Here is a 13,565-nt window from a genome sequence, read left to right on the forward strand (position 1 = left end):
AATAATGAGATCTAGGTATTATTTGTTTTTAAAATTCGTAACTTGTACTTGTGAATCATGACGAATGATGAATTTTAATAAAAAAAAAATCCACATGATCGGTCATACATCGTTCAAAGTTCACTTATTGCGAAGATAATAAAATTGTGAGTGTACTAGTGTTCAGATCCACATGATCGGTCATACAACGTTCAAAGTTCACTTATTGCGAAGATAATAAAATTGTGAGTGTACTAGTGTTCAGAGTAACATTAATTTTTCATTTATTTCTTATTAATTAAGAATAAACACATACTTGTCAAAGTGGAGTTTTGCTAGTGTTAAGTTTGTGGGTAGGTAAGTACTGAATGTCTAGTGTCTATTCATTCCTTAGGTGGCGTGAGACCAAAATTTTATGAACCAGTTTGTTTTTTTTTTTTTTTTTTTTTTTTTTTTTAAAGGGTTTATAGAAGAAAGTTTACGTTGCGCGTTGGAAGGATCTTTGCTTAACAGATAAAAATTTAATGATGTTCGTAACTGATAAGGGAGAGAGATATCACTAGGAATGTAGAAAAAGAGGTCGACGGAAAGAGTGCTATACATTTACGACAGAGAGAGAGAGAGAGAGAGAGAGAGAGAGAGAGAGAGATTTACGACTAAGGTTTTATCGTCCTAAAATCGAAGAGAGAAGGAAGACAGGATAGGAGAAATAGAGTAGCCCTAAGTACAAAGCCTTTGGAACTAATGAATTTAATAATTTCACCATTTCCACCGAGAGAACGATGTTTGAGAAATCTAAGATGACACGTACATTGTTATTAATTGAATTGCACAACTTCTATAGCATTCTACTGTCAGTCCATTTCAATTCCGACCCTGTGACATATGTCTTATCAGTCTCAATGTGAAACTAGTTCACAGCCACATCTCGTCATAAGCTTTAGTTCATATGTCACCTTTGAGTGGGAAAGTCGAGGCTGATTAAAAATCCATTTGGTTTCGTGGACAATCATGAAGAAAGTCTTTGGAAAAAAACTGAAAAAAGTCATTGTACTTAAATTGATATTCCATAAGCCTTAAAACCATTTACGTCTTAAAGATTTTTTTTTTTTATTATTATTTTTTGTGTAAATATTTTTGGTTTCTATGTAATTTATGTTGAAGAGGAACCTTTTTGTCTCCGCGCCGCATATTGTGCACCGAAAATAAAACACTTGAAAAATTAATAAAATTAAGTAGTTTTTTCGGAAGGTGGAGTTCATGTCGGTGATAACAGAGTACCTAATAGGTATTTTATTTACCTGTTCAGAGTTTTAGCTGTCGAGTTATGTTTTCCATAACTCACATACAATTTGACTTCTAGAGTTTCCAATTAAATCCCAAAGTGCTAAACAATGAAAGCAGCCGCAGGAAGTAAGTAAACCCCTTATGTAATGGCAATCCCACCCAAAATACCACTTCGTGGCATAAAAAAGCCCCACCAAGTCGTTCCCCCCAATAGAAACTTTTGTGATATTTCATTTTGTAAGTATTTATTTTTGTCAGATCATCAGTTACCAATGATCCTATTTTCATGAACTCTAAATAACTTTATCGGACTCTGGCTAAATATTCTGCTTTGGAACTAATGAATTTAATAATTTCACCATTTCCACCGAGAGAACAATGTTTGAGAAATCTAAGATGACACGTACATTGTTATTAATTGAATTGCACAACTTCTATAGCATTCTACTGTCAGTCCATTTCAATTTTTTGGAACTAATGAATTTAATAATTTCACCATTTCCACCGAGAGAACGATGTTTGAGAACACGTACATTGTTATTAATTGAATTGCACAACTTCTATAGCATTCTACTGTCAGTCCATTTCAATTCCGACCCTGTGACATATGTCTTATCAGTCTCAATGTGAAACTAGTTCACAGCCACATCTCGTCATAAGCTTTAGTTCATATGTCACCTTTGAGTGGGAAAGTCGAGGCTGATTAAAAATCCATTTGGTTTCGTGGACAATCATGAAGAAAGTCTTTGGAAAAAAACTGAAAAAAGTCATTGTACTTAAATTGATATTCCATAAGCCTTAAAACCATTTACGTCTTAAAGATTTTTTTTTTTTATTATTATTTTTTGTGTAAATATTTTTGGTTTCTATGTAATTTATGTTGAAGAGGAACCTTTTTGTCTCCGCGCCGCATATTGTGCACCGAAAATAAAACACTTGAAAAATTAATAAAATTAAGTAGTTTTTTCGGAAGGTGGAGTTCATGTCGGTGATAACAGAGTACCTAATAGGTATTTTATTTACCTGTTCAGAGTTTTAGCTGTCGAGTTATGTTTTCCATAACTCACATACAATTTGACTTAACAGAGTACCTAATAGGTATTTTATTTACCTGTTCAGAGTTTTAGCTGTCGAGTTATGTTTTCCATAACTCACATACAATTTGACTCAACAGAGTACCTAAGAATAGGTATTTTATTTACCTGTTCAGAGTTTTAGCTGTCGAGTTATGTTTTCCATAACTCACATACAATTTGACTTCTAGAGTTTCCAATTAAATCCCAAAGTGCTAAACAATGAAAGCAGCCGCAGGAAGTAAGTAAACCCCTTATGTAATGGCAATCCCACCCAAAATACCACTTCGTGGCATAAAAAAGCCCCACCAAGTCGTTCCCCCCAATAGAAACTTTTGTGATATTTCATTTTGTATGTAAGTATTTATTTTTGTCAGATCATCAGTTACCAATGATCCTATTTTCATGAACTCTAAATAACTTTATCGGACTCTGGCTAAATATTCTGTAGTCTTTATACATTATTTAACAATATGAAAGTACCTTGGTACCTCCTTGTCCGTTTAATAGACACCTAGACCCGCATGTCTCATATCGTCAGATAAATAGCAACTTTTCTCAATGTATTCAATTTGTGTGGCAAAAATAGAGGTATCAGTTGTTATAGGGGACTGACATCAGTCTGATTTGACACAGTTATTGTCCGAGCTAAACTTAATTGGATTACATGATTTCTCATCATTACTCCATTGTTTCTTCTTCTTTTTTTATGGTAAATGTAAGTAAATCAGCATAGTAAAAAATTGTTATCTGTGTTGTGTCAGCAAATTTACAAAGTGCTGATCATTGTGGTCCTTGCCTTGATTCTGATTGAGCTCAAGTTGCGTCAGCATATAGATTATATTCGCTATTCTTGTATGTTTCAGATGATAGAATGGTATCCGTGTTGTGTCAACACATCTACAAAGTGCTAATCATTGTGGTCCTTGCTTTGGTTCTGATAGAGTTCACATTCAGTCTGCTGAGTGAGACCCACAACTTCTACATGCATCCATTCTTGACTTCCATCAACTACACATCGCCCTTCATGTCATCTTCAATTATGTATTTCAATCTCACCGTGCAGGTGATTCCTTCATGTTTCATTGATAAATCAATTTTTGCAATTACAAGTTTCATCAATTTTTTTTTATCTAATACCTACATATAAATAAAAAAAAAAAAAAATATAATAATTGACGAATTGCATTATGAAAGAAATATTTTTTTATGATAATCAATTTATTTTTTAAATCTTTTTCTCTTTCGGAATAATATATTATATTATGCATGAAATGGACTGAAATAAGCAGATTACCTAATTTAATCCATTAATATTACTTCACTAGACCAACTTACTGATGTATTCTCGTAAGTTGATGAATTCGGATGGGTAAACTTTCCCTATCGCCGTGACTCAGGGTTTCAATCTCAAGTGAAAATCCCCTACTACACATGTATATTTGTATCACAGAAAACGACCATAGGTTTCAAAGTTCACAACAGATAAGACTATTTGTATTGTCAAAAGGAGAGTTGAATGGAAAAGACCCTTGGGAGAATCCTGCTTCTATTTCTCCGTGGTCTTTTGTAGTCATATCTCCCTCCTTCGCTTTCTCTCCACAATTATTTAGCCCTCTTGGTTTTTGATTACAGAGAAATATGGATAACACTTCTACGACCGGAATCGCTCAGTTTTGTCCCGTTGTGCCACCCAATCTTCGTAAGTATTCTTTCATTGCCCCCAAAATCCCAGAAACTCGAGTAGTTATGGTAATGTACTACCCCTTGGAGCTTAGAGATAGAACGTTGTTTTTCGTAAATTACTCGATATTCGTATTCAGGTCCTCCTTATATAAAAGCCTTTCAATTGACAAATGTCATGTTTTCAAAGACGTAAGGTACCTACCTATTTTAGAATAGAATATACCTTGTTTATCCTGCTGGGATAGGACTGAAAAGTTCCTACTATACCCCCGCAGCCTAACCTAAGTCTGTTAATTAAATAATTAATATTGTGACATTTATTATGGGGAGCACATTTTCCATTTTATACGTGTAAGAACACCTTGAGGTTGTTTTGTGGTTTGGTGAGGAGGTGACGTAAGAAGATGGGTTTACGTTGCGCGTTGTACCTAATGTGCTGTACGTATATGCAAAGTGATATCTTATCATGCCGAATGAAACTGAAAGTAGGTAATAGGAAGGATCTTTGCTTAACAGATAAAAAATTAATGATGTTCGTAACTGATAAGGGAGAGAGATACCACTAGGAATGTAGAAAAAGAGGTCAACGGAAAGAGTGCTATACATTTACGACAGAGAGAGAGAGAGAGAGAGAGAGAGAGAGAGAGAGAGAGAGAGAGAGAGAGAGAGAGAGAGAGAGAGAGAGAGAACTCGAGTACTTAGTTATGGTAATGTACTATCCCTTGGAGCTTAGAGATAGAACGTTGTTTTCGTAAATAACTCGATATTCGTATTCAGGTCCTCCTTATATAAAAGCCTTTCAATTGACAAATGTCACGTTTTCAAAGACGTAAGGTACCTACCTATTTTAGAATAGAATATACCTTGTTTATCCTGCTGGGATAGGACTGAAAAGTTCCTACTATATCCCCGCACCCGCAGCCTAACCTAAGTCTGATAATTAAATAATTATATTGTGACATTTATTATGGCGAGCACATTTTCCATTTTATACGTGTAAGAACACCTAGAGGTTTTGTGGTTTGGTGAGGAGGTGACGTAAGAAGATGGGTTTACGTTGCGCGTTGTACCTAATGTGCTGTACGTATATGCAAAGTGATATCTTATCATGCCGAATGAAACTGAAAGTAGGTAATAGGAAGGATCTTTGCTTAACAGATAAAAATGTAATGATGTTCGTAACTGATAAGGGAGAGAGATACCACTAGGAATGTAGAAAAAGAGGTCGACGGAAAGAGTGCTATACATTTACGACAGAGAGAGAGAGAGAGAGAGAGATTTACGACTAAGGTTTTATCGTCCTAAAATCGAAGAGAGAAGGAAGACAGGATAGGAGAAAACCAGCCGTTCCGAAAACGAACATTATCCGTTCAGGATAAAATCCGCCCGGGCGGGAATCGAACCCGCGGCCCAGAGCTTACAATGCAGACGCACTACCAACCAAGCTAACTAGGCTGGCACCTATTTCTTACCATCCACAGAAGGAGCGTTGAAAATTCACAAGAGATACAGATCACTGAATCAAATAGAAAAAGAGCTGGCTCCACTAGAGTTAGAGCCTGGTGGAAGTCATCGGCCCAAGTCTTGTATCGCTCTATTTCGTGTGGCTATCATTGTACCCTACAGAGATCGGAAACCTCATTTGCATTTGCTGCTATATAATTTACACCCTATGCTCGTACGGCAGCAGATCGACTACACGATATTTATCATCGAACAGGCATCAAATAGAAAAAGAGCTGGCTCCACTAGAGTTAGAGCCTGGTGGAAGTCATCGGCCCAAATCTTGTATTGCTCTATTTCGTGTGGCTATCATTGTACCCTACAGAGATCGAAAACCTCATTTGCATTTGCTGCTATATAATTTACACCCTATGCTCGTACGACAGCAGATCGACTACACGATATTTATCATCGAACAGGAAGGTAAATTGTCATTATCACCTAAATTAAGGCCAGTCACTCACTATCAGGTAGACCTGACAGACGGACCTGTCAGGTATACCTGATAGTGAGTGGCTTGCCTAAGCGACATTGCTCGTAGTTTGCTCCGGGTCAGTTACCACCTGGCCAATCGCATACTGTTGATACCGTATACCTGATAGTGAGTGGCTTGCCTAAGCGACATTGCTCGTAGTTTGCTCCGGGTCAGTTACCACCTGGCCAATCGCATACTGTTGGCCTTTCCCAGTCCCACTTAGACTGGGTGAGGTTGAAGTGAGGAGTCATTGATAGCATTATTTTAAGTATGAACGCTTGTCGCAAATGTCTTTGCTCTATTAATGGGTCATTCTAATTTTTTGACTCAACTATGACTTGAACCATCAACACTTTTTACTTTCTATTACTACAGTAGGTATAGCGGAGCTATACTAGTAATGAAAGTATTGCAATCGGTCCAAATTTTCAAAATCGGGTATAGTGTGTGATAAGTGATGAGAAACGATAAACTGATTCAAGTGATTCAAAAAATCAAAAATTTAAAAATCAAGAATCAAGATCAATTTGAATAAAAATGGGCGGAAACTCCTTATCCACTTGCTTGTATCCTAAAATAAATTGACCCGGAATAATTATGAGCTCTTAAAATGGAGACAGACGTGAAGGGCTTGATTTGCATCCATAAAAAACAAAGTTAATTGTGGTAAGTGAAATAATACCTTGATACAAACCCTGTCTATCTCTCTTGAGTAGGTAAGTACCTCATGTCCTCGAGGGGCATCTACTCTTACCTACCTCCTAGCCAAGTCCAGTATCCCTTGAGATATGTACACCAACTTTTTAGATGACAAAAGATCATCATCATCCTCTTAATTGACATAAATAGTAAGAAAATCCATAACTTGGTGTAGATGCACTTTGAAAATATGAACATTGCACATCAGGCTTATTAGGAATCTTCTTCTTCTTTGCCTTTTCCTGTGTACAGATGGTTTCAGCATTTTCAGCCCTAACTAGGGTGATTGCTTTGGGCTGACATTTGGTTTTGGCTACAAATTTTACAAGTGGATGCCCTTTGCACTGAACCTCTTTGCCTTTTCCTGTGTACAGGTGGTTTCAGCGTTTTCAGCCCTAACTAGGGTGATTGCTTTGGGCTGACATTTGGTTTTGGCTACAAATTTTACAAGTGGATGCCCTTTGCACTGAACCTTTGCTATTTCTGTAGCAAGGGAAATTCAGGCTGGTATCTTCCCTGTTTAAAGTCCCCCAGCCAGACTAATCTGGTGTACTCCCTGTTTAATGTCCCCCAACCAGACATTGCACATCAGGCTATTATACCTACCTCAAAGTTGCTTTTTGAGTTCTATTGAACCTACTACTTTTCCTGCTCCATGACTTTGAAACATCACCCAAGTAAGCGCAACTGATCTATTACAAGGCAGGCACCCCTTTTAAGCTAAGCTTAAGCAAAGCGTAAAATTTGTAGCCAAAACCAAATGTCAGCCCAAAGCAATGATTGAGAGGCTGACGAAAAACGCCGAACCCAAGTAAGCGCAACTGATCTATTACGAGGCAGGCACCCCTTTTAAGCTAAGCGTAAGCAAAGCGTAAAATTTGTAGCCAAAACCAAATGTCAGCCCAAAGCAATGATTGAGAGGCTGACGAAAAACGCCGACCCCGTCTGTAAACCTACTAGAGATTCTATTATTGTTTCTTACATTATGAGGTACTTATATCAGGCCTTTTTTTATAGAGTTTCAAGGTTCCATTGTTTTCATAGGCCCAAGCACACTCCAAAATAGTGAGCAGGCATGTGATAGGTAGGTAGGTAGGTAGGTATCCAGTGTTAAAAGTTAAAATCTCAAGTTACCTACATACATGCTCATGGACTACAGGGGTAGCCTTATGAATAAAGGAAACATGCCATTAGTAATTAAGCTACCTATTTCAATATAAAATACCTGCTCTAATCCTTAAGAAGTTATGAGTACCTACCTAAATAGCTATGTACCTAGCTGTAAAACCTATTAATTTTTTATGCTCTAACATGGACAGTAGAAGTACCTACTGTCCCTTGGGACAAAGACCAGCTAGTGAACGGGTTCAGTAATGAATACTGGGGCTGGGGAGGTGAAGACGATGACATGTCCAATAGAGTGAAAGCTGCTGGACTTCAAATTATACGATATCCTCCTGACATTGCCAAGTATAGCATGCTGAGGCATCGCAAGGAGAAAGCTAATCCTCAAAGGTAAGCAAATCGCGTGTACTGTTTTCAATTTGCCATTACCCTCGATTTCAATTTGCCATGACTATTTTTACCAACGCCTTAGGGACATAAATATTCTGTAGTCTTTATACATTATTTAACAATATGAAAGTACCTTGGTACCTCCTTGTACGTTTAATAGACACCTACCCACATGTCTCATATCGTCAGATAAATAGAAACTTTTCTCAATGTATTCAATTTGTGTGGCAAAAATAGAGGTAAGTATCAGTTGTAATAGGGGACTGACTGACATCAGTCTGATTTGACAGTGTTATTGTCCGAGCTAAACTTAATTGGATTACATGATTTCACTGCAAAGGCCTTTCCCAAGGGTACAATGGAGTTTTTTTTTTCTTTTAATTTTTTGACCAAAGGCAAAATGTAACTGCAACATTTATCGGTTACAAATGGTTATTCTATTCCTTCTTTTCAGAATAGGGGACTGACTGACATCAGTCTGATTTGACAGTGTTATTGTCCGAGCTAAACTTAATTGGATTACATGATTTCTCATCATTACTCCATTATTTCTTCTTCTTTTTTTATGGTAAATGTAAATCAGCATAGTAAAAAATTGTTATCTGTGTTGTGTCAGCAAATTTACAAAGTGCTGATCATTGTGGTCCTTGCCTTGATTCTGATTGAGCTCAAGTTGCGTCAGCATATAGATTATATTCGCTATTCTTGTATGTTTCAGATGATAGAATGGTATCCGTGTGTTTCTTCTTCTTTTTTTTATGGTAAATGTAAATCAGCATAGTAAAAAATTGTTATCTGTGTTGTGTCAACAAATTTACAAAGTGCTGATCATTGTGGTCCTTGTCTTGATTCTGATTGAGCTCAAGTTGCGTCAGCATATAGATTATATTCGCTATTCTTGTATGTTTCAGATGATAGAATGGTATCCGTGTCCAGTAGGTAGTAGGTATTAGTCAGGATTAATTATTCAGTACCTAACTGGCATTTCTCGCTGTCGTGTTGTTTTTCATTGATTGATAGGTGGTTGTCTTCACCTTCTTTGATTTTGTCCGAGTGTATTTTGGTATTCTTTTTGTTTCCATTGACGTTATACTAATAACGTTCCAAGTTCAATATGTTGTTAAGTAAGGAAGAGTTACTTTAGTAGGGGGAATTTTTTCCACTACTTGTGTTTTACCCAAGATGTGGATGTCGTTCGTTTCGTGTCCCATAGAAAGCAAATTTTATTATTTAATTCATTTAAATAATCCATAAGTTCCTACCAGATTTTGTTTAAGTATCTTAGTCCAAGCACAGGTGAGTAAGTCTTTTTCTCTTATTTCTTTGTAGAAAACTGGTAGTTGGTTAAAGAGTGAAAATAAATACCTACATGTGTTAAAAATCGTATGGTGGGCATCGCCATCCGCCATCGCAGCAATGACTTCTCTCAGTGGACTTTAATACCGCCAAATTCTATGCTCAGAGCAGAAAAAATTGACCGAAAGAAATAAGGCAAGAGATTTGCAAAATCCTTGAAAACCATATCTATTTATACCTATTTAATAAACCAAATGAAACTTTGATTTTTTCACTCTTTTTTTTCAATAACCTACATGAAAAATTTAATGGACTATTTTAATTGGTACCTATAAATTATATGGTACCTAATATTCTGTGAATAACACATAAAATAACAATGTGAAACCTAATCATGAACAAAGAGATTGGCGGAAATCTAGTGAAAATATAATGTTTAATAGTATATTTTACCTTGAAAACAATCAGCTCTTTTTTCATTGACTGATAAGGACTAAGTAGGTACCGAGGAAAAACTGGAAATCAAAACAAGTGGCGGGTCTAGAATCTTGCACAGTGGAGGAATAGAGATTTCAGTAGAATTAGTCGAAAACGAACCCAGGTTTTTCTGGAAACCCTCTGAGTATAATTAGTATAATAATACAGATAATACACATACAAGTAATTATAGTAAGTAATACCTAGTGCCTACTTATACTGCTCAAATAGGACTAAAGAGTACCTTTAACCCAGCAGTAGGCTACTATACCATATTATTGTGGCCAAATTCTCAAACAATGTTGAGAATGGAAAAAAAAATGAATGCCATTAAGGGCCGAATTTTAAACTCGGATTATCATTTAATCCTGGTCAGGATTAGCTTCTAGGAGAGCTATTCTATGTGGGAAAGTAATGTTGGACAATTAGTTTGACTAACTACGACAGAAAAAAAAATCTTAAAACCTCTCCGAACACTCTAAGCCTAACCGCCCCTAAAAGGTAATCCGGTTTTAAAAGTCGACCCTAAATTGCCCAGCTTTCCAATCCAAAAAAGGCATTGGTAATAATTTAATAGATAAATGATTTCCTTTTGCTGACGACTTTTTTTTTCAAATACCTACCGTACAGTTTTGCCCGAGTGCAAAGCAACTTGTGGGAATCAGACAATCAGACGGCTCCGCTATCGAAAGATGCATGCCATTAAATTGCCCAGCTTTCCAATCAAAAAAAGACATTGATAATAATTTAATAGATAAATGATTTCCTTTTGCTGACGACTTTTTTTCAAATACCTACCGTACAGTTTTGCCCGAGTGCAAAGCAACTTGTGGGAATCAGACAATCAGACGGCTCCGCTATCGAAATTTGAATACTATTCAGAGTACTTGGGCAAAATATTTAGGTAGGTACATATACATACTTCATATCTCTTTGCATTAAAGATCAGTTATCGTTATTAATTTAACCTTCGCCACTAATGACAAATATGTAGGAATAATTAATGTAGGTACTTGCGCTAGGTACGTACACATTGTACTTGAATAATGAGATCTAGGTATTATTTGTTTTTAAAATTCGTAACTTGTACTTGTGAATCATGACGAATGATGAATTTTAATAAAAAAAAAAATCCACATGATCGGTCATACATCGTTCAAAGTTCACTTATTGCGAAGATAATAAAATTGTGAGTGTACTAGTGTTCAGACTTAATTTACTCATTTCCCCTTCATTTTCATAAGTGGAAGGTCCTCATCGATTCCTCTGTGATAAGTCACCTATTCGCGGTTTGCTCGTGGTATTCGCGGTTGGCTCGCGGTATCTGCGGTTGTTCGCGGTATGGTTTGTTCGCGGTATCCGCGGTTTGTTCGCGGTATCCGCGGTTTGTTCGCGGTATCCGCGGTTTGTTCGCGGTATCCGCGGTTTGTTCGCGGTATTCGCGTTTTGTTCGCGATATTCGCGTTTTGTTCGCGGTATTCGCGTTTTGTGCGCAGTATCCGCGGTTTGTTCGCGATATTCTCAGTTATGGGTTCGATCTCAGGCAAACGCAGATTTTTTCAGCTCTTTTTTTACCGCAAATAATTGATGAAACCAAAATTTTCGCCTGCGAAGTTATGGGTTCGATCTCAGGCAAACGCAGATTTTTTCAGCTCTTTTTTTACCGCAAATAATTGATGAAACCAAAATTTTCGCCTGCGGTAACTTTAGGCCGGGTTTAGGTTTAGGTCAAATCCCAGCAGAAGAAGAAAGGTGACAAAAAGCCTATTGTGACTTTGGTTTGACAATTTTATTGGAAGGGTTCATTTTGAAGTTCTTTTTTTCCTCATTCCATTTCAGAAGGTCATCCATTCAATCGTGCCTCTCTATTCAACGTGGGATACGCTGAAGCCATCAAGATCCGAGAGTTTGACTGCTTCATCTTTCATGACGTAGATCTTATTCCTGAGGATGATAGGAACCTGTACACATGTCCTGGAATGCCACGACATATGTCTGTCGCGGTGGATAGCATGAATTACAGACTGCCTTATGCATCCTTATTTGGTGGGGTGAGTAATATCTATTAGACCTAATATGTATATTCACGGGCAGCGCGCTGATCTATGTACCCTCTCAAATAGACCACCTGAAACCAAGCCAGCGTGCAGTGGCGAGGCGATAGCATGTTCAATGCATTAGTTTCCAATGGATCACTGGAGCTAAGCAACGTTGCGCGTGGTTGGTATCCGGAGAGGTGACCATCTTGGCAATCGCGTGCTTTCCCGACCACAGGACATAGATCAGGGCCGTATTTAGGGAGGCCGAGGACCCCCTCCTTCCATTGGGATTTCATATTTTGATCCTTTACTGTGGGATCTACCAAACCCCAAACCTGTCTATATCCTAACATAGTTAATGTTGACTTTATATCAAAAATACTGAAGTGATGTTATTTTATTTCTTACTAAAGTCAGAACATGGGTTTTGACGAATTAAATAGGTAAGTAAGATACCTAATTGTTTCGTCATGTCCCATTTATGATTATAAATGTTTGTTACGTAGCTAGTGTAGTTAACTAAGTATGTACGAATATTTAGCCTAGTGGTGTCGTATTCCGACCTTATTCTGATCTTTCATAATATAATTATTTTTCTTTTCTTTTTATATTTTTCGTTCAAAATAAATACAAAGTCTTGTTTTTTCCACACGCCCCATTTTATGTACCAACGGAACTCTTATCGTCCCAAAATCGAAGAGCGGGACAGGTAAAAGTCGGACGTTCCGAGAATGAACCTTATCTGTTTAGGATCGAGTTCGCCTCGGGATCGGGCGGGAATCGAACCCGCAACAAAGCACTTTCTCGTTCTCGTTATGTTTAACACAAAGATAATTTGCTCAATCCAGGGCCAGGACCGTAGATAGGGGGGGGGGAGCGAGCCCCCCTCCCCTTGAGCTTCATTTTTCTCCTCTATTGTAAGTCAGACTCCGAGAATTTGAAAAATTTGGATCAAGGGGGCATAGTCAGAGGGCTGAAATTTCCATTCCTCACCTTAATTTCTTCTATTTTTCCCATATTTCTAAAGGTAGCAGAGAATAATGTAGGTAGGTAGGTACATACCTACCTTCATTTGATCAAGTGGTTTGGGCTACCTATTAATATACCTAGCGACCGCGTAAATAATTGCTTTACACCATGATCGTTTACTTTTCGAGATAAAGCCTTATATTTACGTTTTGATAGACTATCTATTCATCAAAAACAATATTACGATTAGGTCCAAAATTTCGGAACCGGATTAAACCATACCACGAAGCAGCAAGGAAGGAAAAGTGGAAAAGGAGATTGTTTGTTTTGAAAAAAAGTAAACAAAACGATGCGTGTGCAAATGTAAATACAACGAGCACAAATGACTTTTTGGTTACTTTTTCATCAAAACGACCAATCAGGATTCGTTTTACAAAATGTTTGAAAATATTTGTGCTCGTTGGTGCGCGGGAGCAGACGCGCAGTCCCGCCGTACGGCACTGCGTTGGGCTAGCGGCTAGTGGTGATAAAAGAGTTATCAGTTAGCCACTTATTTTTTGATGATGA

At 37.3% G+C, this 13,565-nt stretch overlaps 3 protein-coding genes across 7 annotated transcripts in view; 2 read left to right on the forward strand and 1 right to left on the reverse strand.

The window, feature by feature from the left end:
* Positions 1–13,565, reverse strand: part of LOC103512534 (guanine nucleotide-binding protein subunit beta-like protein) — a 29,966-nt gene that overhangs the window by 16,076 nt on the left and 325 nt on the right. The window lies entirely within an intron of this gene.
* Positions 1–13,565, forward strand: part of LOC103512540 — a 46,612-nt gene that overhangs the window by 6,377 nt on the left and 26,670 nt on the right. The gene's annotated exons all lie outside the window — the stretch shown is intronic.
* LOC103512538 (beta-1,4-N-acetylgalactosaminyltransferase bre-4-like) lies at positions 312–12,124 on the forward strand. Of its 3 annotated transcripts, none has more exons than XM_026825980.1 (6): positions 312–336; positions 3,206–3,405; positions 3,975–4,041; positions 5,507–5,543; positions 5,746–5,951; positions 11,830–12,123. In XM_026825980.1, the coding sequence occupies exons 2-6, from the start codon at positions 3,214–3,216 to the stop codon at positions 12,057–12,059; spliced, it is 732 nt and encodes a 243-aa protein (XP_026681781.1). In that variant the 5' UTR covers positions 312–336; positions 3,206–3,213; the 3' UTR covers positions 12,060–12,123. The 3 variants fall into 3 exon arrangements, with proteins under 3 accessions (XP_026681781.1, XP_017300934.1, XP_026681780.1); XM_017445445.2 differs by lacking the exon at positions 312–336 and adding an exon at positions 869–1,392 and having other exon boundaries at positions 11,830–12,124; XM_026825979.1 differs by lacking the exon at positions 312–336 and adding an exon at positions 2,448–2,580.

This window comes from Diaphorina citri, unplaced genomic scaffold, assembly GCF_000475195.1.
Source record: "Diaphorina citri unplaced genomic scaffold, Diaci psyllid genome assembly version 1.1 scaffold849, whole genome shotgun sequence".
Classification (NCBI taxonomy): Eukaryota; Metazoa; Arthropoda; class Insecta; order Hemiptera; family Psyllidae; genus Diaphorina; species Diaphorina citri.

Bases quoted from the DNA above. Each gene is read 5' to 3' on its own strand.
- LOC103512538 (XM_017445445.2), top strand. The intron at 4,042-5,506 runs GTAAGTATTCTT...TACCATCCACAG, and splicing joins CGTTGTGCCACCCAATCTTC to AAGGAGCGTTGAAAATTCAC. The intron at 5,952-11,829 runs GTAAATTGTCAT...ATTCCATTTCAG, and splicing joins ATTTATCATCGAACAGGAAG to AAGGTCATCCATTCAATCGT.